We start from the raw sequence: 24,929 nt of genomic DNA on the forward strand, positions 1-24,929 counted from the left end.
TTCACAGTCGCGATGAACGCTGTCAAAATTCAATAATCGTGTCAAATATATTATTAATTCATTCACATAATTCTTCATAAATAAATCCTCGAAACACGTATTTCAACTTTAGTAGCATCCGCTAGTTTATTATCTTCCTACATACAGACGTGAACCTGAGCCTTGACGAGACAAAACTAACATTTTCAATAAGATTAAACTTCCTATGATATCATTGTTGTACAAAACATTACAAATTTTCATTTATTTTATTTTTTAGAAGCACGACGCAACAACTCGGTTCCAGGATTTTCTGTTGCTCTTTGGCTGTCGACCCGCGACGTATAGTGGCCAGCAATTTTCTCTCTGGTCCCGGCAGCGAAGATGCTGTCTCCGTTCGTTGCGACGCCCTCTCCGTACATGAAACATAAAAAAATACAAAAACTTTAGACAATTCACAACCATTACAAAATATTGCAAAAATGCATAAACAAAACTAAATTAAACTTATATTCACCTGCAAACTGGGCTGACACTGGTGGATGGGTGACGCTTCAATTTCGTCCCACTACATACCCCACCCACAAGCTCAGTTTGTCAGGTTCTAGCCGAAAATAAAACTTTTTCTATATACAATATTTAACTGTTAATACATTTTCCTCACATTTTACGTAATCTAGAGTCCTTGCTCTTAGATAGATTTAATCCTTTTACTACGATATTGTTGTGACTATGTGTCATTTACTCTTAATTGTGCTATTATGGTAATTCATAACCGAATATATGGAGATTACTACTTTTCATTTAATAGTTGCTATTACATAATAATTTAGTACGTTCTTTAACGTGGTACATTAGGACAGAGCGTTCAAATTGTGATAGATTAGTTTCAGTTTTATTCATTTACTAGAGTTATTCTTTCCAAAAATGTATATTACTAATAAGTTTCTCACAATAACTAGTAGTACTATTTACTTTACGTCATTCTTTTCCCTTATGCCTTATTTATGCCTAAGGTCAAGAAGAAATCAACCAAAACTTTCTTTAGAATCTCGGCACGGCTTTCTTTACCTTCGGACACCTTGTTGGGTAATGGCAATTTATTTAGAAGAAACAAGCGAGAGAGCCCCGTTTGGTGTGTTCTATATTAACACTATTACAAACCTCTATTAAAGGCACTCTGTTATGTTCTCGTGAGCCATATAGCTCTGGGCGCCCATGGTCCCTAAAATTATTAACCATCCCCTTTGGCTCCTACTATCCGAGTAAATATAAAATATACAAAATTCCTTTTGACCTAATAACAAATTTTCCTCCATATAAATCCCCTTTTGGTTGTCTTTCTCTTTTTGAAGTACCAGTAGATTATTGTAGAATACTTGTTTAAACTTTCTGTTATTTCCTTAAAATAACACGTAACTATCACGAAAAACGTCACATGAATAAACTATGAACGCTCTTCCGTATGTAACATATACTAAATATTAACTTATTTATGAATGAAGGGTTTCATTTCATCAACACCTGATAAAGGTTCCATAAGAAGTAACGCTTTGGGATGTACAATCTTATGTACCTTCAAAGATAAAGAAGAATTTTCTACATTCCTTACTGATCTTCGAACTTTTAGGATGAGATCGTACTAATACACGATCACCTTTTCTCGTTCGGATGGATAATTCGTAGAATAACATTTTTCTTTCCTTTACATACAATGGTAATCCACTAATTAGGACTCGTATTAGGTGACTTTCAATAATTGGTTTCTCAATTAATTTAGCACGGTTTAAATGCCATTCGAAATAATTCCTATAACCTCCCCACCCTTTACAATATGGTGGAGTGTCTAACAACTCTAAAGTTAAGTGTTGTTGTTTTCTTCTTGACCAATAATTTTGTTTAAACTGCTTAACAAAATCAGCCCAATCCCTAAATTCAGTTCTATGCAGTACTGCCCACTCCGCAGCTTCTGCTTCTAAATGTCCTATTACAAATTGAATCCGTTTTATCATTACTCCATTTAGGAGATAATGAAGTTTCAAAAGCTTTTATAAAGATTATAGGGTGAAGTTCGCCTCCTGGTTTGAATACAGGAAATCGACTTGCTACATTTGAATTTGTCGTTATATCATGCAAACATTCTGCGAGAGACATAGTTGGATTTTGTTTAGATTGCAGAGATGGAGTTGCGTCGGATTTGCTTGCCATGATTTCTTTATTTGTATTGTTGTCGTCCGAGCTAGGAAACACGATTCGACTGTTGTCTCTGATTACGTTATTACTTCTACTACTCGAAATGTTTTCATTATTATCTAATTCCGATAACCGTTTAGTAATTTCCTGTATTCTCATTTCTGTATAGGATACGCGGTTAGCTAATATCGATTCTTCACTTTGTTCACGATGTGAACGCTCTGTACCTTCATCAATGTTATTATCTTTGGAAGTCTCAAGGTTACCGCATATTTCGGTAATTTAATATTTCATGTTTTCTATTTCAGAATGATCTTTTTCTACTTGATGAGTTAATGTCCCTAATTCTACATTATCTATTGAAGAAATCTCTACAGGTTTGGTAGAGACCTCTTTAATAGATTCTAATAATTCTCTACGAACAGTTTCTGTTTGCATAGAAAATTCATCTCGTAACTTATCGTTATTTTTCTGTATTTCATTTACAACTAAGATATTGACATTATCTAGTCTCTCGGTTAAGTCAGTAATATCATTTCGCATGCGAGCTTTTTCCTAACGTGATTCCTGGATATGTTCTTCTAACCTTTTACAATTACCAGCAATCTTATTACTAAGTCCTACTAGTTTTTCCTGCATTTCAACTTTAGAAGCCTTTATTTTATCACTTAATTCTCGACTGGTTTCATTAAGATATTCCTGTAACCTGTGTGTAGATTTTGTTAGCTCCCCTTTTAATCTAGCAGTAGATTCCTCGTTAGACTGTTTTAATTCCTGTTTTAGTTCCTCTTTTAATCTAGCAGTAGATTCTTCGTTAGACTGTTTTAATTCCTGTTTTAGTTCCTCTTTTAATCTAGCAGCAGATTCTTCGTTAGATTGTCTTAATCTAGCAGTAGATTCTTCGTTAGACTGTTTTAATTCCTCTTTTAGTTCCTCTTTTAATATAGCAGCAGATTCTTCGTTAGACTGTTTTAATTCAGCTAAAAAATCCCCGTTAGATTGTTTTAATTTAGCGATCGCCCTAAAAAGGGATCTCATGCTCCTATCGGACAAAGACTGCTCTTCGTCTGACATTTCACTTCCCGACATTATTGTAAGATATTAACTAGTTACACACGCAGACATGTAATCAACAATCCTGTAAAAGCTCACTCCCTATGTAAAACACTCCACTTCCAACTTGAAACAAACTCACCGGACACTAATATTGTAGTTTGTAGTTCTCGGTGATGAGTATGGGCTGCAGAAGTAACAGCCGTCGATGCAGCCGCTGAGATGCTGCGACCCCGCTCCCGCAACCGGCAGGACGCTGAGTCGAACACCGGAGACGTCACTGGCTGCAATCACGCCCGGCCCACCGTTGACAGGCGAAGCCCTCAGCAACACCTCTAATACCAGCCGGAGGAACGCCCACCAGCTGACGTACTGGGCCCGTTAGTTTAGGAGAAAAAAGGTTGTCGGGGTTTGCAGCGTTCACCTGCTGTCCAACAGATGCGCCTTCTCGTAGAATAACTGCGTGAACGTACTGCTTGGCTGCGCTCCGTCAGCTGCCCACACCGGCGAAGTCGCCGCTGACTGGTAAAAAGGCTCCACGAAGACTCTCGTTGACTTCCGAAGGACTCTTGATGTTTTAATTGTTTCGTACCTGTGTGTCTTAGTTGCACACAAGTCCTGTTTCTAAGGTCGCCGCGGTGTGGTGTAACGACGTAAGTTCTTCATAAATGATTTTCTTTCAACATATGACCATGTGTAGACTTCGTCACCTACGTCAGTTACAACCCACTTCAAAATGATTTATATTCTTTTTAAATTGTCTCAGAATGGTTCTTGAACGAAACTGTAAAACATCATGTGAGTCGTTTGCACAGAATTACGTCACTCGGGCCAATTGGTTTTTGTAAACGTTTTCAATTTTAGATGTCGTTTGTTTCTTCTCAGAAATTATATTGATACACGTTGTCTTGATTTATCGACATTAGAACCACATTGAATAAACTTTTTGAGATTCACAGTCGCGATGAACGCTGTCAAAATTCAATAATCGTGTCAAATATATTATTAATTCATTCACATAATTCTTCATAAATAAATCCTCGGAACACGTATTTCAACTTTAGTAGCATCCGCTAGTTTATTATCTTCCTACATACAGACGTGAACCTGAGCCTTGACGAGACAAAACTAACATTTTCAATAAGATTAAACTTCCTATGATATCATTGTTGTACAAAACATTACAAATTTTCATTTATTTTATTTTTTAGAAGCACGACGCAACAACTCGGTTCCAGGATTTTCTGTTGCTCTTTGGCTGTCGACCCGCGACGTATAGTGGCCAGCAATTTTCTCTCTGGTCCCGGCAGCGAAGATGCTGTCTCCGTTCGTTGCGACGCCCTCTCCGTACATGAAACATAAAAAAATACAAAAACTTTAGACAATTCACAACCATTACAAAATATTGCAAAAATGCATAAACAAAACTAAATTAAACTTATATTCACCTGCAAACTGGGCTGACACTGGTGGATGGGTGACGCTTCAATTTCGTCCCACTACATACCCCACCCACAAGCTCAGTTTGTCAGGTTCTAGCCGAAAATAAAACTTTTTCTATATACAATATTTAACTGTTAATACATTTTCCTCACATTTTACGTAATCTAGAGTCCTTGCTCTTAGATAGATTTAATCCTTTTACTACGATATTGTTGTGACTATGTGTCATTTACTCTTAATTGTGCTATTATGGTAATTCATAACCGAATATATGGAGATTACTACTTTTCATTTAATAGTTGCTATTACATAATAATTTAGTACGTTCTTTAACGTGGTACATTAGGACAGAGCGTTCAAATTGTGATAGATTAGTTTCAGTTTTATTCATTTACTAGAGTTATTCTTTCCAAAAATGTATATTACTAATAAGTTTCTCACAATAACTAGTAGTACTATTTACTTTACGTCATTCTTTTCCCTTATGCCTTATTTATGCCTGATGTCAAGAAGAAATCAACCAAAACTTTCTTTAGAATCTCGGCACGGCTTTCTTTACCTTCGGACACCTTGTTGGGTAATGGCAATTTATTTAGAAGAAACAAGCGAGAGAGCCCCGTTTGGTGTGTTCTATATTAACACTATTACAAACCTCTATTAAAGGCACTCTGTTATGTTCTCGTGAGCCATATAGCTCTGGGCGCCCATGGTCCCTAAAATTATTAACCATCCCCTTTGGCTCCTACTATCCGAGTAAATATAAAATATACAAAATTCCTTTTGACCTAATAACAAATTTTCCTCCATATAAATCCCCTTTTGGTTGTCTTTCTCTTTTTGAAGTACCAGTAGATTATTGTAGAATACTTGTTTAAACTTTCTGTTATTTCCTTAAAATAACACGTAACTATCACGAAAAACGTCACATGAATAAACTATGAAAGCTCTTCCGTATGTAACATATACTAAATATTAACTTATTTATGAATGAAGGGTTTCATTTCATCAACACCTGATAAAGGTTCCATAAGAAGTAACGCTTTGGGATGTACAATCTTATGTACCTTCAAAGATAAAGAAGAATTTTCTACATTCCTTACTGATCTTCGAACTTTTAGGATGAGATCGTACTAATACACGATCACCTTTTCTCGTTCGGATGGATAATTCGTAGAATAACATTTTTCTTTCCTTTACATACAATGGTAATCCACTAATTAGGACTCGTATTAGGTGACTTTCAATAATTGGTTTCTCAATTAATTTAGCACGGTTTAAATGCCATTCGAAATAATTCCTATAACCTCCCCACCCTTTACAATATGGTGGAGTGTCTAACAACTCTAAAGTTAAGTGTTGTTGTTTTCTTCTTGACCAATAATTTTGTTTAAACTGCTTAACAAAATCAGCCCAATCCCTAAATTCAGTTCTATGCAGTACTGCCCACTCCGCAGCTTCTGCTTCTAAATGTCCTATTACAAATTGAATCCGTTTTATCATTACTCCATTTAGGAGATAATGAAGTTTCAAAAGCTTTTATAAAGATTATAGGGTGAAGTTCGCCTCCTGGTTTGAATACAGGAAATCGACTTGCTACATTTGAATTTGTCGTTATATCATGCAAACATTCTGCGAGAGACATAGTTGGATTTTGTTTAGATTGCAGAGATGGAGTTGCGTCGGATTTGCTTGCCATGATTTCTTTATTTGTATTGTTGTCGTCCGAGCTAGGAAACACGATTCGACTGTTGTCTCTGATTACGTTATTACTTCTACTACTCGAAATGTTTTCATTATTATCTAATTCCGATAACCGTTTAGTAATTTCCTGTATTCTCATTTCTGTATAGGATACGCGGTTAGCTAATATCGATTCTTCACTTTGTTCACGATGTGAACGCTCTGTACCTTCATCAATGTTATTATCTTTGGAAGTCTCAAGGTTACCGCATATTTCGGTAATTTAATATTTCATGTTTTCTATTTCAGAATGATCTTTTTCTACTTGATGAGTTAATGTCCCTAATTCTACATTATCTATTGAAGAAATCTCTACAGGTTTGGTAGAGACCTCTTTAATAGATTCTAATAATTCTCTACGAACAGTTTCTGTTTGCATAGAAAATTCATCTCGTAACTTATCGTTATTTTTCTGTATTTCATTTACAACTAAGATATTGACATTATCTAGTCTCTCGGTTAAGTCAGTAATATCATTTCGCATGCGAGCTTTTTCCTAACGTGATTCCTGGATATGTTCTTCTAACCTTTTACAATTACCAGCAATCTTATTACTAAGTCCTACTAGTTTTTCCTGCATTTCAACTTTAGAAGCCTTTATTTTATCACTTAATTCTCGACTGGTTTCATTAAGATATTCCTGTAACCTGTGTGTAGATTTTGTTAGCTCCCCTTTTAATCTAGCAGTAGATTCCTCGTTAGACTGTTTTAATTCCTGTTTTAGTTCCTCTTTTAATCTAGCAGTAGATTCTTCGTTAGACTGTTTTAATTCCTGTTTTAGTTCCTCTTTTAATCTAGCAGCAGATTCTTCGTTAGATTGTCTTAATCTAGCAGTAGATTCTTCGTTAGACTGTTTTAATTCCTCTTTTAGTTCCTCTTTTAATATAGCAGCAGATTCTTCGTTAGACTGTTTTAATTCAGCTAAAAAATCCCCGTTAGATTGTTTTAATTTAGCGATCGCCCTAAAAAGGGATCTCATGCTCCTATCGGACAAAGACTGCTCTTCGTCTGACATTTCACTTCCCGACATTATTGTAAGATATTAACTAGTTACACACGCAGACATGTAATCAACAATCCTGTAAAAGCTCACTCCCTATGTAAAACACTCCACTTCCAACTTGAAACAAACTCACCGGACACTAATATTGTAGTTTGTAGTTCTCGGTGATGAGTATGGGCTGCAGAAGTAACAGCCGTCGATGCAGCCGCTGAGATGCTGCGACCCCGCTCCCGCAACCGGCAGGACGCTGAGTCGAACACCGGAGACGTCACTGGCTGCAATCACGCCCGGCCCACCGTTGACAGGCGAAGCCCTCAGCAACACCTCTAATACCAGCCGGAGGAACGCCCACCAGCTGACGTACTGGGCCCGTTAGTTTAGGAGAAAAAAGGTTGTCGGGGTTTGCAGCGTTCACCTGCTGTCCAACAGATGCGCCTTCTCGTAGAATAACTGCGTGAACGTACTGCTTGGCTGCGCTCCGTCAGCTGCCCACACCGGCGAAGTCGCCGCTGACTGGTAAAAAGGCTCCACGAAGACTCTCGTTGACTTCCGAAGGACTCTTGATGTTTTAATTGTTTCGTACCTGTGTGTCTTAGTTGCACACAAGTCCTGTTTCTAAGGTCGCCGCGGTGTGGTGTAACGACGTAAGTTCTTCATAAATGATTTTCTTTCAACATATGACCATGTGTAGACTTCGTCACCTACGTCAGTTACAACCCACTTCAAAATGATTTATATTCTTTTTAAATTGTCTCAGAATGGTTCTTGAACGAAACTGTAAAACATCATGTGAGTCGTTTGCACAGAATTACGTCACTCGGGCCAATTGGTTTTTGTAAACGTTTTCAATTTTAGATGTCGTTTGTTTCTTCTCAGAAATTATATTGATACACGTTGTCTTGATTTATCGACATTAGAACCACATTGAATAAACTTTTTGAGATTCACAGTCGCGATGAACGCTGTCAAAATTCAATAATCGTGTCAAATATATTATTAATTCATTCACATAATTCTTCATAAATAAATCCTCGGAACACGTATTTCAACTTTAGTAGCATCCGCTAGTTTATTATCTTCCTACATACAGACGTGAACCTGAGCCTTGACGAGACAAAACTAACATTTTCAATAAGATTAAACTTCCTATGATATCATTGTTGTACAAAACATTACAAATTTTCATTTATTTTATTTTTTAGAAGCACGACGCAACAACTCGGTTCCAGGATTTTCTGTTGCTCTTTGGCTGTCGACCCGCGACGTATAGTGGCCAGCAATTTTCTCTCTGGTCCCGGCAGCGAAGATGCTGTCTCCGTTCGTTGCGACGCCCTCTCCGTACATGAAACATAAAAAAATACAAAAACTTTAGACAATTCACAACCATTACAAAATATTACAAAAATGCATAGACAAAACTAAATTAAACTTATATTCACCTGCAAACTGGGCTGACACTGGTGGATGGGCGACGCTTCAGTTTCATCCCACTACACTCTTCAGGGTGATTTAACTGGTTACCGGAGGAGGATAGCTGTATAGATTGTCGAAGCGTCGGTTTTTTAGTTGTTTTAACTCTTCCTAACACCCAAACTATTTTAATTATACTACTAGAGCTACTCGATTCACTTTGTTGAGACGTAAAAGTGAATGTACCAGCACATGGCACTTTACCACAAATTTGTACAGTAGATATCACCCCTCTCCTTTATCTCTCCTCTCTGCGTCATTAATTTTTTTATCATCTTCTACAATCTAAGTGAAGCCTTTCAGATAATATGGTAGAACAATCATTTCGGCACTGCTTGGTACTATGCTCACAGAATGGCGCAGTGCTTTATTGATTAGTACGTATTATAATGTTTTATCTGTATTACTGCAACTGACACGTAAAATACGACAATTACTCACGTGAATCCATTGTTCCATTCCAGGGTGTCCATGAGACTCCACGCCGTATATCCGATAACCGGAACACTATTGGTGTATATCGCCTCTAAGACTGCTCCGAGGTATTCCTACAAGTAATACGGAACATTGATGGTAGTGAAATGAGTTCCGGAACATAACACAGGTTACTATACTTGTGTGGAAAGTACTACTTACAGTATAGTACTCGATGCGGTCAGTGTCGTTGCGTCCTCCGAGATTCAAGTGACCGTTCTCTGTTATGATTATCGGATATCCTGGATATTGAGTGGCAACCCAGTTAAGTTGATTCCGAAGTCCCCAAGCATGATGCTGAAAATTAAGATATTTGTTTTATAAGTTATTCTTATTTGCACCTGTTTGCACAATGTGGATGCTCAGTTGTTTTAGTTCCATAACAGTTACAATGTGGTGGCCTTGTTGTTCACATCCTTTCGTTCCAATGCTCGTTCGAATAGAAAAACATCTAAATTGGTTCATAATTTAAAATGGAAGTCGTTTTTTGCAGGTTCTTAAAGGTGGTAACACAGTATAATAATTCCAACACCTTTCTTCTCTCGGTACCTCCCATGTCTATAGTGAACACTAATGTATGCGTGCAGGGATATTTATCAGAAGAAAAAGTCAGCGTTAGTTCTATACTAAGATAAATTTGGGAGAAGAGCCACCACCATGGTACAATGTCCACTGATAGGAACTTTACGCCACCACCTCTCTTCCTCTTGGTAACTGCTTCTTCAACCAGTATTCGAAGCGGTTACCTCTGATGTGAGCGCTACTACGCAGGCGTGCGTTGCTAACCCCAGAACTTGAATGGGTTTCTCTGATTATCAATTCGACACTACTATCGGTCGTTCCGAATAACTTGTTTTTTAAGTTTCACTCGTTTCCAGTGCCATTCCGTACATTCCTGTGATGGAGCACATGATGAATAATATTACGTATTAGATTAGTACAAAATGTAGACGTAATTGTTAACAGTCCTTTGGTATAAGCTTTAAAATAAAGTTGGCATTAAATTACATTTTGCTGTGTACAGATAAGCTCTTCGTGCGGTGTATTTCATGTGTAGTGACAAATTTTTTAGTATAATGTTTATTTTCAAGTTCGTAATTTAGTGTATAACACATTTACTTTAAGATTTTAGAGGCGTTTATGAGCCATTTAGCAAAGATAATTAATATTACACTGCAGACGCTGAAGATATTAATAACAAGTAAAGTATATTCTCTTTTTTAAAACGTACCTACACAAGTGCTTCGATGTAGTGAATAGCTTCTACTAATTCCTCAGTTATTTGTTTTTTAAATATTATACTGATTTATAAACAGTTCTTTATATTGGCCAGCGTTACATTGTATTACACATATATTATTTAAATGTATTGGAACAGATTATTAGCTGGGAGCTATTCACAGACATGAAATTTCAGAGACTTCTCAATTCGATTGCTTTCCGAAAAAAACATGAGAATTCTCATTAGTTCCAGAATATAGATGGTACTTTATTTATACAGAGTCAGTACCACCGATGTTTTTTAAAGTATTTCAGCGGTTCCGATGGGGACCGCGGCCAGCGTAGCACAGGGCTGTGAACGCTGATCGAGAGTGGAAGAAAATAACAAAACTGTCAGGAGCATCAGGACTTTCAGTCGTCAGCGTCCATGATTACAGAATCAAATATTAGATTAAATGCCCTGACAGGCGGCTGGAATTGTATACCCCTAAGTACTTGGCTGTAGGCCTGACGCGCGACCTTGCTTGGTTGATGATGGTGTAAACACACAACGCGTCACCATCCGCTAGTTGGTAGTTTCTCGAACACAGCTGTCTGCATGAAAGACTCTCTTGAATTTCGTCATTTAATATCGAAACAAAAGAAGAAAGACGAATGAAGATTGAAGTTTTACGTCCTGTTTATGAACTAAGTTAATTAGAGATGAGGCTTTGCTCGGATTTATTACTACTGGAGGGGAAGGAAGCGGCCAAGGCCCTGTGAAAGAAACATTCTAGAACTTGAATGGGTGACCGCACCGCATAAATACGACGACTGGATGCCTGACACAAGGACTGAAGCAAAGTCTCTTGAATGTGAGTTCAAGGCGTTAGCCATTACATCATCTCAGGTATGGAGAACTGATTTTGATATCGGCACTGCCATTTTATAGGTAAGTCGTCGTAAAGAGAAGGGCGTTACCCGACATTGCCTGTAATTTTCGTGAGTAAAATTTTACTACAATTCGGAATGTGAATGTGTATATTGCATATGCACTGTTACAGCAGACATCAGACGCTTCTTTGTACCTTTTTGCTTTCTTCGACGCTTTTATACAAAACTGCACACATGTATCACTAATGCTGGTGTACTTTGATTCGAGACTTTTACACAAAACCACACAGAGAAAGCAAGAACGCCGATACGTTTACTTTGAGGACGCGGATTTATTGAGTTTTGGAAACTTCTGAAATATAATGGGAAATGTTTAGATGCCTGCAACGACTGAGGTTGTCGTGCTTCGCCGGCCGGGGTGGCCGAGCGCTTCTAGGCGCTACGGTATGGAACCGCGTGACCGCTACGGTCATAGGTTCGATTCCTGCCTCGGGCATGGATGTGTGTGATGTCCTTAGGTTAGTAGGGTTTAAGTAGTTCTACGTTCTAGGGGTTTCATGACCTCAGACGTTAAGTCCCATAGTGCTCAGAGCCATTTGAAGTATTTGTCGTGATTCGTTAATATTATATTCTGTGTTAATTTTCTCAAAAATTCCTAGCTCTGGCGGATAATCATTAAAAATGGAGACAGAAAAAGTCTTCAACTACTGAGGCTCACTTGTACAATTAAAATTTAAGTCAATAGTTTGCCAGTGCGTCAAAATGCATCTAACGATGGCTCAGAATTTTTGTGACAATGTAAGGAAACTCACTGAAGAAGGGATATGTTAATGTAAAACCCAAGATACTGCGGCGACGGTGGAAGCTCGGTCACGCCACGCCAATGGAGCTTTTGGATAGTTCCATTTAAATTCCTACTTCCTACTTCCAACCACGTTGGTGGCATCAAGCTCTACCCACGGCACTGTTGTGTCACTTACATGTGTAAATCCACCTTTTATCAGTGACTATGTGTTGTATCGTAGGGTTATGTCTGCTGTTAGTTACTACTACCCCACGTCAATACAGATGCTTAAATTCGGTGGGAATGAAGCAGTGAAGTGATGAAAGAACTGCCACATCAGATTCTGTGAGTAGTGAAATTGTCAATGTCGAGTTCAAAGAGTAGCGAAACAGCAAAGAAGACTAAAACATATTTTCGTAAATATAGCTACAATTTTTCAAAACTCGGGATTGTGAATTCTGATACTGAGATAGAGCCTGGATCTCAGTGAGCGATTCGTTTCGAAACGCTATGAAAAGTACGTATCATACTATCAAAACTTGTTATGCATCTATCAACCAAACATCCTGAATGTGTAAGAAAGTATTCCGATGTCTTTGAAGTCATCATAAGAAATTTTTCTATCATTAAATCCACCGTTTGAAAGACTTCAAAGTGGAGCGTACTAAGTACCAAAGCCTTTTATTACCTACCTCTCTTAATTTCAAATAAAGGGTAAGCTTCACACCGTGCGAGAAGAACTTAGTATTACTGCAGGAAAAGTTATAAGTATGCTTTGTTTGATGAAGAATGTACCCAAAGAAATAAATGAAATGCCTTTATTAGATGCAACTGTGAAAAGAACTGATGATATGTCTGAAAATGTGAAGGAAGCCGTCACTTCTGCCTTGAAAGAAAGCGAATATTTTTCGCTGCTTCTTGACGAGAGATTAGGATTTCCTGGTCAGGCTAATTTATTATGTTTTGGTCGACATGAGTGGAATGGCAATGTTGAAGCAGAACAGTTGTTTCGGCTATCTTTTCGACAAAAACAGTTGCTGAAGGGCTTTTCAAATCGGTTGACAAATCTGTTAAAGAAAATAAAGTAGATTAGAAAGTATGTAGGTTCGACAATTGACGGTAGCGTGTGACGCAGCATTTATACTAGCTTAATCGACAAAGTTAGCATTGAAAGGCTATTGTACATAAAGGTTTGGACGAATGTCTCGTAAAGATCTTGGCGATGCAGTAGAAATCGTCAACTTTATTTAACCAATTTTATTGGCTGGCGAGACGTGAAGTGTTGTCAGGACTTTATTTATTGGTGGAGATTGTGATGGAAATCATGCAAGTTCCTGCTAAGCGTTCGTGATCGATGAAAACTGGTTTAGGCGGATTGCATATCTGTCGGTGTCCTCGACATTCTGGATGGCAACGACTTTCATACGCATTTTGTGAAACACAAACTAGAAGCAATGATAGTGTAACTTCAGCGATGTGCTTAAAAAGTGGAACAAGATTCCTTGGACTTATTTCCAGTCTTATATGATTTTCTGGGAACCAACGAAAAGAAAATTAATAAAACAACAGCTACAACCATAAGAGATCAGCTCAAATCTTCGACATCCAGCCTCAAGAAATTTAAAATGATATGTTTTCATGAATCTTATGCAAATATTTTTAATAAGTCTGATTGTAAATAGTAATTTCCCTTAAACAGAAACTTCATTGAAAACAGTTAATTTCCCAAATACCACCTTTTGTAAAACTAATACTAATTTACTTTAGTTACGTGTCTTATACCATAATTACGTATTTTCTTCTTCATTCATGTGAATGTGAAACCCCTTAATTATACTTACTAGAGCAGTATTTAAGCCTTTTCATGTTTATTTTTTAACTACTTCCCTAAAAATGAGGGCGGAATACAATGCATCAGAAATCTCTTTTGAAGAATGTTACCTACAAAAAATTGAAAATGTCATCAAGTAAAGAAGACTCGTTAGTTAAAATATCACGTCACAAGACAGTAAAATCGATTTTTGAAACAGCACTATTTGTCTCGTTCTGGACAAGTGCTTGGAAATAGTATGCAGTAATTGTCAAAATTGTGCTGAGACATTGTCAGGCTTTTCACCAACATGTTTATGTGAACAATTCTTTCCAACTTTTTTTTTTTAATCATTACAGGAATCGACTGAATGTAGAAGGTGATTTGAGGCTACAATTAACGGCAGTAAGCCAGATACTGATTGTGAACAAACAATGTAAGAAATTAAGACAGTTAAGTGAAGACAGAAAACACCTTGCCTTTATAAAAGACAAATAATTTTACATGCTTTTGGGGGGTGTACAGTATCTTTTAATAATTATGCCTTCTGTCATAGTGAATACGATTCATATATGAGGTGTGACCGAAATACACAATGAATAATTTTATTATAAACGAAATAATAATTGTACATGGAATTTTATTAAGTCTTTTTCAAAGTACTGTCGAATCAACGTTGAACATGGAAGCATTTTTTGAAGATTTATTTTGGAAGAGCGTTCAGCTGCTCTGTCGTCACCGTCTCAATGTCTGGGTCAGTGTCAGAACATTTTCCTTTAAGCAAGGTCTTACTTTTTGGGAAAAGCAAGTAGTCGCATGGTGCTAAATGAGGTGAGTAAGGTGAATGTGGACAGACAGAAACACGTTTTCCGTCCAAAAACTCGGGAATCAAAAGCGAGATTTGGCATGGCACACTGTCGTGTTAAAGAAGGAAGCTATTAACCAATGTTTCTGGTTTTTTCCTTCATGTATCGTTTCCCAAACTTTGCAATACGCTCATACAACTATGCCGTCAATATGGAAAAAAATGAGTATGACTTTTGGATTTTAACTGCCATACCCTTTTAGAGTGAGAAGATACACTATTTTTCCATTGGTAACTCTAAATTTTCGTCTCAGGGTCATATTCAACGACAAAAATTTTATATCCAGTTACAAAATTGGACAAGAAGTCCGGATCTGAATAAAGACGAACCTTCAATTCCGTGAAGACTGACACACGACTTCCCCTGTGTTCATAATTCAAAAGTCTAGGAAGATAATTTGCACTCACTTACTTCACATATAAATTATCGTTTAAAATGCTTTTCACGGACCTGCATCAATTGCTATGATTTTCAGTAAGCGCTAATATATTTATTCGCCTGTTGGAATGGATAATTTTTGCCACTTTTTGCATATTGTCTTGTTATTGTGGTTAATGGACGTCCTGAATGTTGTTCCCTGGACTCTTTTTCCGCTTTTAAATCGCTTATATCACTTGCAAACAATCTTCAGCGTCAGAGTATTATCTTCGTACGCAACTACAACATTTCATGAGTGTCTTTGTCGCTTTTTTGCAATTTAATCTTTAGGCATCGTTCATATATTTATTCGCCTGTTGGAATGGATAATTTTTGCCACTTTTTGCATATTGTCTTGTTATTGTGGTTAATGGACGTCCTGAATGTTGTTCCCTCGACTCTTTTCCGCTTTTAAATCGCTTATATCACTTGCAAACAATCTTCAGCGTCAGAGTATTATCTTCGTACGCAACTACAACATTTCATGAGTGTCTTTGTCGCTTTTTTGCAATTTAATCTTTAGGCATCGTTCAAAATCCAAGATGCACAATGGACACCGTAAGCATACCACGTTTTAATGTCTCTAGACGCGGATTGACCACTCAGAATGTGTTCCACTTTGACGCTGCATGTCTCAACGAATGAGGCTTTCGGACAAATTACATCAAATGGCTGTAGCGTCAGTCAATTCCCGGTATTGTTTGACCACACCTTATTGTATCAGTCAATTGTATAGTTGTATACTTGTATATTCGGTTACAGGGCCTCTAAGGTTTTTTTATAAAGTAGGTGGTCTGCAAAGCTAAAAAGTTTAGAAAATGTTGAGCTATTTATTGACACCATTTGTACTTCTTCTTTTGAATTTTTAGTTCTACTTTAACAATCTATGTTATATGTGGGGCAATCTTAATTTTTCATAGTGTACTCGTTAATTATGAAATGGCTATAGATTGTTGCTTCTTCTGGGAAAATTATGAACTTCCATTGAGGCTCAGGGTTAGTCATTTCTGAGTATGAGTCAGTGGTCAGTAATTATGTTTGCAAGCTATACATGTTCATATCATCTTTCGTGACTCTAATAAAAGTCCAACCAAGACATTGATTATAATCGCAAAAGACGTTATTGGGTTACACAATTTGTATAGCTGGGACTACGGAAAAAGAGACTGGAAAACAAAGATGACAATTTATAAATATATATTTAACCGTTAAATTCAAGGATCACTTTATTGTTAAGTTTGTCAGCTTGTGAAATGCACTTACTGTGCAATGATAAAATGCACAGAACTAATTAGGCCTGTTAACTATCTTTTGAGGTAATAATAATAATAATAATAATAATTACTATTATTATTATTATTATAAACTTTTCAATAAATTATAAATAACTGCAGGGATTCACAAAATAGCAAAAATGTAGGAATAAATAAATTAAAGCTGATTCTGATCCTATGTCGCATACCATGCACTATTTATTATAAACTATTTGGAAAGCCATTGTAGATGAAAAACAGTTATGACAATCTGCTATCGACACTGACTAAACTTGCAACCGAGAATGTAGATTTTTTGATTAATGAGTACGAAATTACAGTGTTTCATCATGATTATTAGCTTCAGTGATTAAGAAATGTTCCGTTCCAGTTTGTAACCCATGCCTTTCTATACTGAAGAGCCAAAGCAACTGGTAGACATACATAAAATTGTAGCGGGCCCCAGCGAGCACGCATAAGTGCCGCAACACGACGTGGTATGGATTCGACTATTGCCTGAAGTAGTGCTGGAGGGAACTGACACCATGAATCCTGCACGTCTGTCCATGAATCCATAAGAGTACGAGCGGGTCGAAGTCTCTTCTGAACAGCACGTTGCAAGGCACCCCAGATTTACTCAGTAATGTTTGTGTGATGAGTGGCCAGCGTAAGTGTTTAAACTAAGAAGAGTGTTCCTGGAGCCACTCTGTAGGAATTCTGGACGTGTGGTGTCGCATTGGCCTCCTGGAATTGCGCAAGTCCGTCAGAATGCACAATGGACATTGAATGGATGCATATGGCCAGACAGGATTCTTACGTACGTGTCACCTGTCAGAGTCGTAGCTAGACGTATCACGGGTTCCGTATCATTTCAACGGCACACGCCCCACACCATCACAGACTCTTCACAAGCTTGAACAGTGCCCTGCTGACAGACCCGGTCAATGGAATCATGAGGTTGTCTCCATACCTGTACACGTCCATCCGTTCGATACAATTTGAAACGAGACTCGTCCGACCAGGAGACATGATTAAGTCATCAACAGTCCAATGTCGGTGTTGACTGGCTTTGTGTCGTCCCGTCATAAAGGATACACAAGTGGGCCTTCGGCTCCGAAAGACCTTATCGATGACGTTTCGTTGAAGTGGTTCGCACGGTGACACTTGTTGATGGCCCAGCCTTGAAATATCCAGTAGTTTGCGAAAGGGTTGCACTTCTATCACGTTGAACGATTCTCTTCGGTCGCTGCTGGTGCCGTTCTTGCAGGATCTTTTTCCCGTCACAGCTATGTCTGAGATTTGATGTTTTACGGATTCCTGATATTCATGGTACACTCGTGAAATCGTCGTACAGGAAAATGCCCACTTCATCGCTGTCTCGGACACGCTGTGTTCCGTCACTCATGCGCCGACTATAACATCACCTTCAAACTCACTTAAATTTTGATAACCTGCCATGGTAGCAGCAGTAATCGATCTAACTACTGCATCAGACACTTTTTGTCTTACATGGTCGTTGCTGACCACAGCGCTGTATTCTGCGTGTTGAAATATCTCTAAATTTGAATATGCATGCCTGTTACAGTTTCTTTGACGCTTCAGTGTATGACGACCTGCAATGTTTCAACGCAAAAGACTAATCCCCTGGCTGGATGGAACCATGAGTTATAGCAAATGTGCTATCACCATTTTCTTGTCTTAGTAATCGTCAATTTGTGAACACTCGGATGTCGTCAAATGTCTTTCCACTAACACAATGCGACGCTTGTACAACTAATACTTTCAACTTACCTCAGGAGCCGACGTAATTACGGCGGTGTTCCGCTTTTTGGAAGGGTTGTGGCCTCTGAGGCCTGGCGTCACGAAAGTAGTGTTGTAGTGATTCATCCCAAAGAAGTCTGCCGTACCTGTAACAAGGATTATTTCCCCTGACTTCAACTAACTGATAAACCGAAATAAAACTCTAGAGTTACGAACAAATGTAGAAAGTTTTGTTTGACACTCGCTCAAGTAAGGGATGCTGCTATTATGTAGTGACAATGCTATAACAACTGAATACGAATAATGACTTACGTGAATGTGTATCATGAAGCAGATACATACGGAAGTAACCAATGCCGATTGAATCTTTCATTCAGTCCCTGACATCGACTCGAAAAGTGCAAATGGTAGTAAGAACGCGCTAAAGGCTGCTGTGGAGTACATGTCTTCTCCAGTTCACAGTTTTATCTTGTCACCACTAAATTACCTTACATTTCATCACTGAAATCATATGATAATTGTTTTGTATCATTAACAAATATTTTATTATCAAGTATTTCTCTCCAGCAATAAGCAATGAATTAAAAAATGGACATCGAATACTTACAGACATTTGCATTTCATATGTTTGTAAAAGATTATATGATCCAAATATTGAAAACCACCAGCTTCCTGTGTTACGGGATACGCTCGGTAAACGCCATGCATTAAATGGTACAGAACACATCTATTGCAAGAAACAGTTGCTATGTGTTACAAGACGATAGAATATTGTGACGTGCAGAATGGATCTGTAATTGTTCAGCCTTTCCATGAATATTTTGTAATCGCATTACTTTAGTTTCTCGAGAGACACTGCCATTAATTGTGAATCTACGCCGACAACTGACGTCGACCGTACGGATTACGAGGATAAGGTACGAGAAATTAAGTCTCATACGGATGCGTAAGGACAGTCGCTTTTCCCTCGCTCTATTTGCGAGTGGAACAGGAGGAGAAATGACAAATAGTGGTATGAGGTACCCTCCAGTACGCACAGTACGGTGAGCTACGGAGTATCTATGTAGATGTAGACGTTGATGTAAAGGCAGAAGGTGTCCATAAAGTAGCGTGCTACTACTGCATTGGTTAACCTTTGTGAAGGCCTTCAGCTATGTTCGAATGCACTAATTGTGGAATTATTTTCCGTTCTTCACTATGCAAGATGGAAAGCAGTTGTGGTGATGTGAGCAAATAAATGGAGTAGGCCTTGTTTTGTGCCAATCTATTCGATTTCAAATGTTACCATATGTCGAAAACAAGCACTCTTAGTACCACCTTCACTGAATTTCACTGGCGCTACTCAGATACTGATGCGAGTGCCACATCATGTAGTAGAACCCTGCAGCCCCCTCAAAACTTCGGGTTACACACTGCGCTTTGAAAACTTTTTGTTCTGGGTGCTCCCTTGATGATTACGATGCATACGTACATGGATAGTGCATCTACATCTACATCTACATCTATACTCCGCGAGCCACCTTACGGTGTGTGGCGGAGGGTACTTATTGTACCACTATCTGATCCCTCCTTCCCTGTTCCATTCACGAATTGTGCGTGGGAAGAACGACTGCTTGTAAGTCTCCGTATTTGCTCTAATTTCTCGGATCTTTTCGTTGTGATCATTACGCGAGATATATGTGGGCGGTAGTAATATGTTGCCCATCTCTTCCCGGAATGTGCTCTCTCGTAATTTCGATAATAAACCTCTCCGTATTGCGTAACGCCTTTCTTGAAGTGTCCGCCACTGGAGCTTGTTCAGCATCTCCGTAACGCTCTCGCGCTGACTAAATGTCCCCATGACGAATCGCGCTGCTTTTCGCTGGATCATGTCTATCTCTTCTATTAATCCAACCTGGTGAGGGTCCCATACTGATGAGCAATACTCAAGAATCGGACGAACAAGCGTTTTGTAAGCTACTTCTTTCGTCGATGAGTCACATTTTCTTAGAATTCTTCCTATGAATCTCAACCTGGCGCCTGCTTTTCCCACTATTTGTTTTATGTGATCATTCCACTTCAGATCGCTCCGGATAGTAACTCCTAAGTATTTTACGGTCGTTACCGCTTCCAATGATTTACCACCTATGGCATAATCGTACTGGAATGGATTTCTGCCCCTATGTATGCTCATTATATTACATTTATCTACGTTTAGGGAAAGCTGCCAGCTGTCGCACCATGCATTAATCCTCTGCAGGTCTTCCTGGAGTACGTACGAGTCTTCTGATGTTGCTACTTTCTTGTAGACAACCGTGTCATCTGCAAATAGCCTCACGGAGCTACCGATGTTGTCAACTAAGTCATTTATGTATATTGTAAACAATAAATGTCCTATCACGCTTCCTTGCGGTACTCCCGAAATTACCTCTACATCTGCAGATTTTGAACCGTTAAGAATGACATGTTGTGTTCTTTCTTCTAGGAAATCCTGAATCCAATCACAAACCTGGTCCGATATTCCGTAAGCTCGTATTTTTTTCACTAAACGTAAGTGCGGAACCGTATCAAATGCCTTCCTGAAGTCCAGGAATACGGCATCAATCTGCTCGCCAGTGTCTACGGCACTGTGAATTTCTTGGGCAAATAGGGCGAGCTGAGTTTCACATGATCTCTGTTTGCGGAATCCATGTTGGTTATGATGAAGGAGATTTGTATTATCTAAGAACGTCATAATACGAGAACACAAAACATGTTCCATTATTCTACAACAGATTGACGTAAGCGAAATAGGCCTATAATTATTCGCATCTGATTTATGACCCTTCTTGAAAATGGGAACGACCTGCGCTTTCTTCCAGTCGCTAGGTACTTTACGTTCTTCCAGCGATCTACGATAAATTGCTGATAGAAAGGGGGCAAGTTCTTTAGCATAATCACTGTAGAATCTTAGGGGTATCTCGTCTGGTCCGGATGCTTTTCCGCTACTAAGTGATAGCAGTTGTTTTTCAATTCCGATATCGTTTATTTCAATATTTTCGATTTTGGCGTCCGTGCGACGGCTGAAGTCAGGGACCGTGTTACAATTTTCCGCAGTGAAACAGTTTCGGAACACTGAATTCAGTATTTCTGCCTTTCTTCGGTCGTCCTCTGTTTCGGTGCCATCGTGGTCGACGAGTGACTGAATAGGGGATTTAGATCCGCTTACCGATTTTACATATGACCAAAACTTTTTAGGGTTCTTGTTTAGATTGTTTGCCAATGTTTTATGTTCGAATTCGTTGAATGCTTCTCTCATTGCTCTCTTTACGCTCTTTTTCGCTTCGTTCAGCTTTATCAGCTACGATTCGACTACTCTTAAACCTATGATGAAGCTTTCTTTGTTTCCGTAGTACCTTTCGTACATGATTGTTATACCACGGTGGATCTTTCCCCTCGCTTTGGACCTTAGTCGGTACGAACTTATCTAAGGCGTACTGGACGATGTTTCTGAATTTTTTCCATTTTTGTTCCACATCCTCTTCCTCAGAAATGAACGTTTGATGGTGGTCACTCAGATATTCTGCGATTTGTGCCCTATCACTCTTGTTAAGCAAATATATTTTCCTTCCTTTCTTGGCATTTCTTATTACACTTGTAGTCATTGATGCAACCACTGACTTATGATCACTGATACCCTCTTCTACATTCACGGAGTCGAAAAGTTCCGGTCTATTTGTTGCTATGAGGTCTAAAACGTTAGCTTCACGAGTTGGTTCTCTAACTATCTGCTCGAAGTAATTCTCGGACAAGGCAGTCAGGATAATGTCACAAGAGTCTCTGTCCCTGGCTCCAGTTCTGATTGTGTGACTATCCCATTCTATACCTGGTAGATTGAAGTCTCCCCCTATTACAATAGTATGATCACGAAACTTCTTCACGACGTTCTGCAGGTTCTCTCTGAGTCGCTCAACTACTACGGTTGCTGATGCAGGTGGTCTATAGAAGCATCCGACTATCATATCTGACCCACCTTTGATACTTAGCTTAACCCAGATTATTTCACATTCGCATTCGTTAATAACTTCACTGGATATTATTGAATTCTTTACTGCTATAAATACTCCTCCACCATTGGCGTTTATCCTATCCTTGCGGTATATATTCCATTCTGTGTCTAGGATTTCGTTACTGTTCACTTCCGGTTTTAATCAACTTTCCGTTCCTAATACTATATGCGCACTATTTCCTTCAATAAGAGATACTAATTCAGGAACCTTGCCCTGGATACTCCTGCAGTTTACCAATATTACGTTAACTTTTCCTGTTTTTGGTCTCTGAGGACGGACGTTCTTTATCAACGATGATAATGTCCTCTCTGGTAAACCGTCAGGTATTTTATCGTTTCGCCCAAGGGGGGGTCCCTCTAACCTAAAAAACCCCCGTGTGCACGCCACACGTACTCTGCTACCCTAGTAGCTGCTTCCGGTGTGTAGTGCACGCCTGACCAGTCTAGGGGGGCCCTACAGTTCTCCACCCAATAACGGAGGTCGATGAATTTGCAACCATTATAGTCGCAGAGTCGTCTGAGCTTCTGGTTTAGACCCTCCACACGGCTCCAAACCAGAGGACCGCGATCGACTCTGGGCACTATGCTGCAGATATTAAGCTCAGCTTGCACTCCGCGTGCGATGCTGGTTGTCTTCACCAAATCAGCCAGCCGCCGGAAGGAACCAAGGATGGCCTCAGAACCCAAGCGGCAGGCGTCATTCGTTCCGACATGTGCTACTATCTGCAGCCGGTCACACCCAGTGCGTTCAATAGCTGCCGGAAGGGCCTCCTCCACATTACGGACGAGACCCCCCGGCAAGCACACCGAGTGCACACTGGCATTCTTCCCCGACCTACCCGCTATTTTCCTGAGGGGCTCCATAACCCGCCTAACGTTGGAGCTCCCTATAACTAATAGGCCCGCCCTCTGTGACTGTCGGGACCTTGCCGGAGAATCGGCCACTGGCCCAACAGGCGAGGCATCCTGTGGTGGCTCGGAAACGATGTCATCACCACTAGGAAGCACCCCGTACCTGTTGGAAAGGGGTAAGGCAGCTGCCACGCGGCCAGATCCCACCTTCGCCTTTCGGCCAGGCACGCGCGAGCCCACCACTGTCCGCCATTCACCCTGGAGTGATGGCTGACCGGTAAGATGCTCACTGCCGGAAGACGCAGCGACATCAGGGGTTCCATGTGACTCCAAGGCCACCGAAGTAGGCATAGGTCTCACCACAGTTGCCCCAACGCCACTACGAGCCGACGCCTGCGCCTCGAGCTCGATGAGCCTAACAGACAAAGCCTCCACCTGCCCCCGAAGAGTGGCCAATTCTCCTTGCGTCCGCTCACAACAACCACAGTCCCTACACATGACTATGTTTACCCTACTCTATACGATGACAAATTCCCAAGATAATCTTCTGATGAGCTACTCTGATAATCAAGAAACACTCACTGAAATACGAGACGCGAAAACTACGCTAGGTTTTCCCAGAAAAACTATTTAAAAGCTAAGCGCAGCAAATAAGTACAAAAACGCTTTATACAAACAGTACTCGCTGCTGCTGGTGCTCTCGCTCTGGCTGTCACAAGACAACTGCTGATTCAAGTGACTAGTGGCTAACGGCCGCGAAACAAACAAAAGACGGTTTTAGGGCGCTTTCTGTTCTAAACGATCAAGAAAACACTAAGAAATCTAACACGAAAACTACGTAAAGTTTTATCAAGAACTGTTAGTTACTATGCAGAGCAGATAAACACAAATAGAATCCCTTCCTTAGTGGAAGGTCATAAAGAAGGGGATATGGAACGAAGTTCAAGCCGTATATGTTAGACGAAAAAACAAAAAAAATCTGCGTGGGGGGGGGGGGGGAGGGGATGTCTCGCAGACACACAGTGTACTCACGAGTGACTACACAGGTTCAATGTAAATCATTCTCAGCAGTTACGCAATGTTGTAGTGGCATGATTTTTACCGACTGGTACCTGAGTGCTGCGATTATAGGGATATCGTCTCTAGAGAAATAAGTTCCATCTGAGGTAAGGAAAAAGGCGACAAAGAGAGAATCGGTCATACACAGCTGCATGGTTCATGGACGCTATAGGACGAGAAGATAGAAGTCCCGAGTAGAAAGACATGATGCTTTCTGTAATTGATAGGGATGAAGCTGCTGATCCCACAGTATTTCTTACAGAGCGCGTAATTCCCGGGAAACGAGTCACAGTGTTGAATCTGTTTCCCTAATCCTCTAAAATAGTTACTGTTTCCTTAGAGACGAGAATCCTTACAGGTTCTCTTCGTCTTACACTCTTGGTTGCGCAGGCGGACGTAACACGGAATGGTTCAAATGATGTGGTGTAATATTTTTGTCACACACAGGGGGTGGTCATAAAGCTGTAATATGCATCTCGAAAATAATTAAGTTGCGACAATAGTTTCGAGTGTGTTTGCAGATGTGGGTCTCTACTTCAGGTACACACTGTAATCACCGTAACACAGTACAATAGCACGCCGCTGCAGAAACAAAAACGAAATTTGGCAGCCCACTGATAGAACGGAGCGTAGTGCGATGATACGTTTTCC

General features: G+C 39.5%; 1 protein-coding gene across 1 annotated transcript in view; it reads right to left on the minus strand.

The window, feature by feature from the left end:
* Positions 1-9,318: 9,318 nt before the first annotated feature.
* The window catches only part of LOC126095486 (myrosinase 1-like), a 44,057-nt gene continuing 28,446 nt past the window's right edge, over positions 9,319-24,929 (minus strand). The window contains exons 5-7 of the mRNA XM_049910276.1: positions 18,371-18,486; positions 9,518-9,652; positions 9,319-9,429 (exon numbers count right to left, since the gene is read on the minus strand). Coding sequence (XP_049766233.1) covers positions 9,319-9,429; positions 9,518-9,652; positions 18,371-18,486 — 362 coding nt within the window. The remainder of the gene's footprint in view (positions 9,430-9,517; positions 9,653-18,370; positions 18,487-24,929) is intronic.

Source organism: Schistocerca cancellata, chromosome 8 (genome assembly GCF_023864275.1).
Source record: "Schistocerca cancellata isolate TAMUIC-IGC-003103 chromosome 8, iqSchCanc2.1, whole genome shotgun sequence".
Taxonomy (NCBI): Eukaryota; Metazoa; Arthropoda; class Insecta; order Orthoptera; family Acrididae; genus Schistocerca; species Schistocerca cancellata.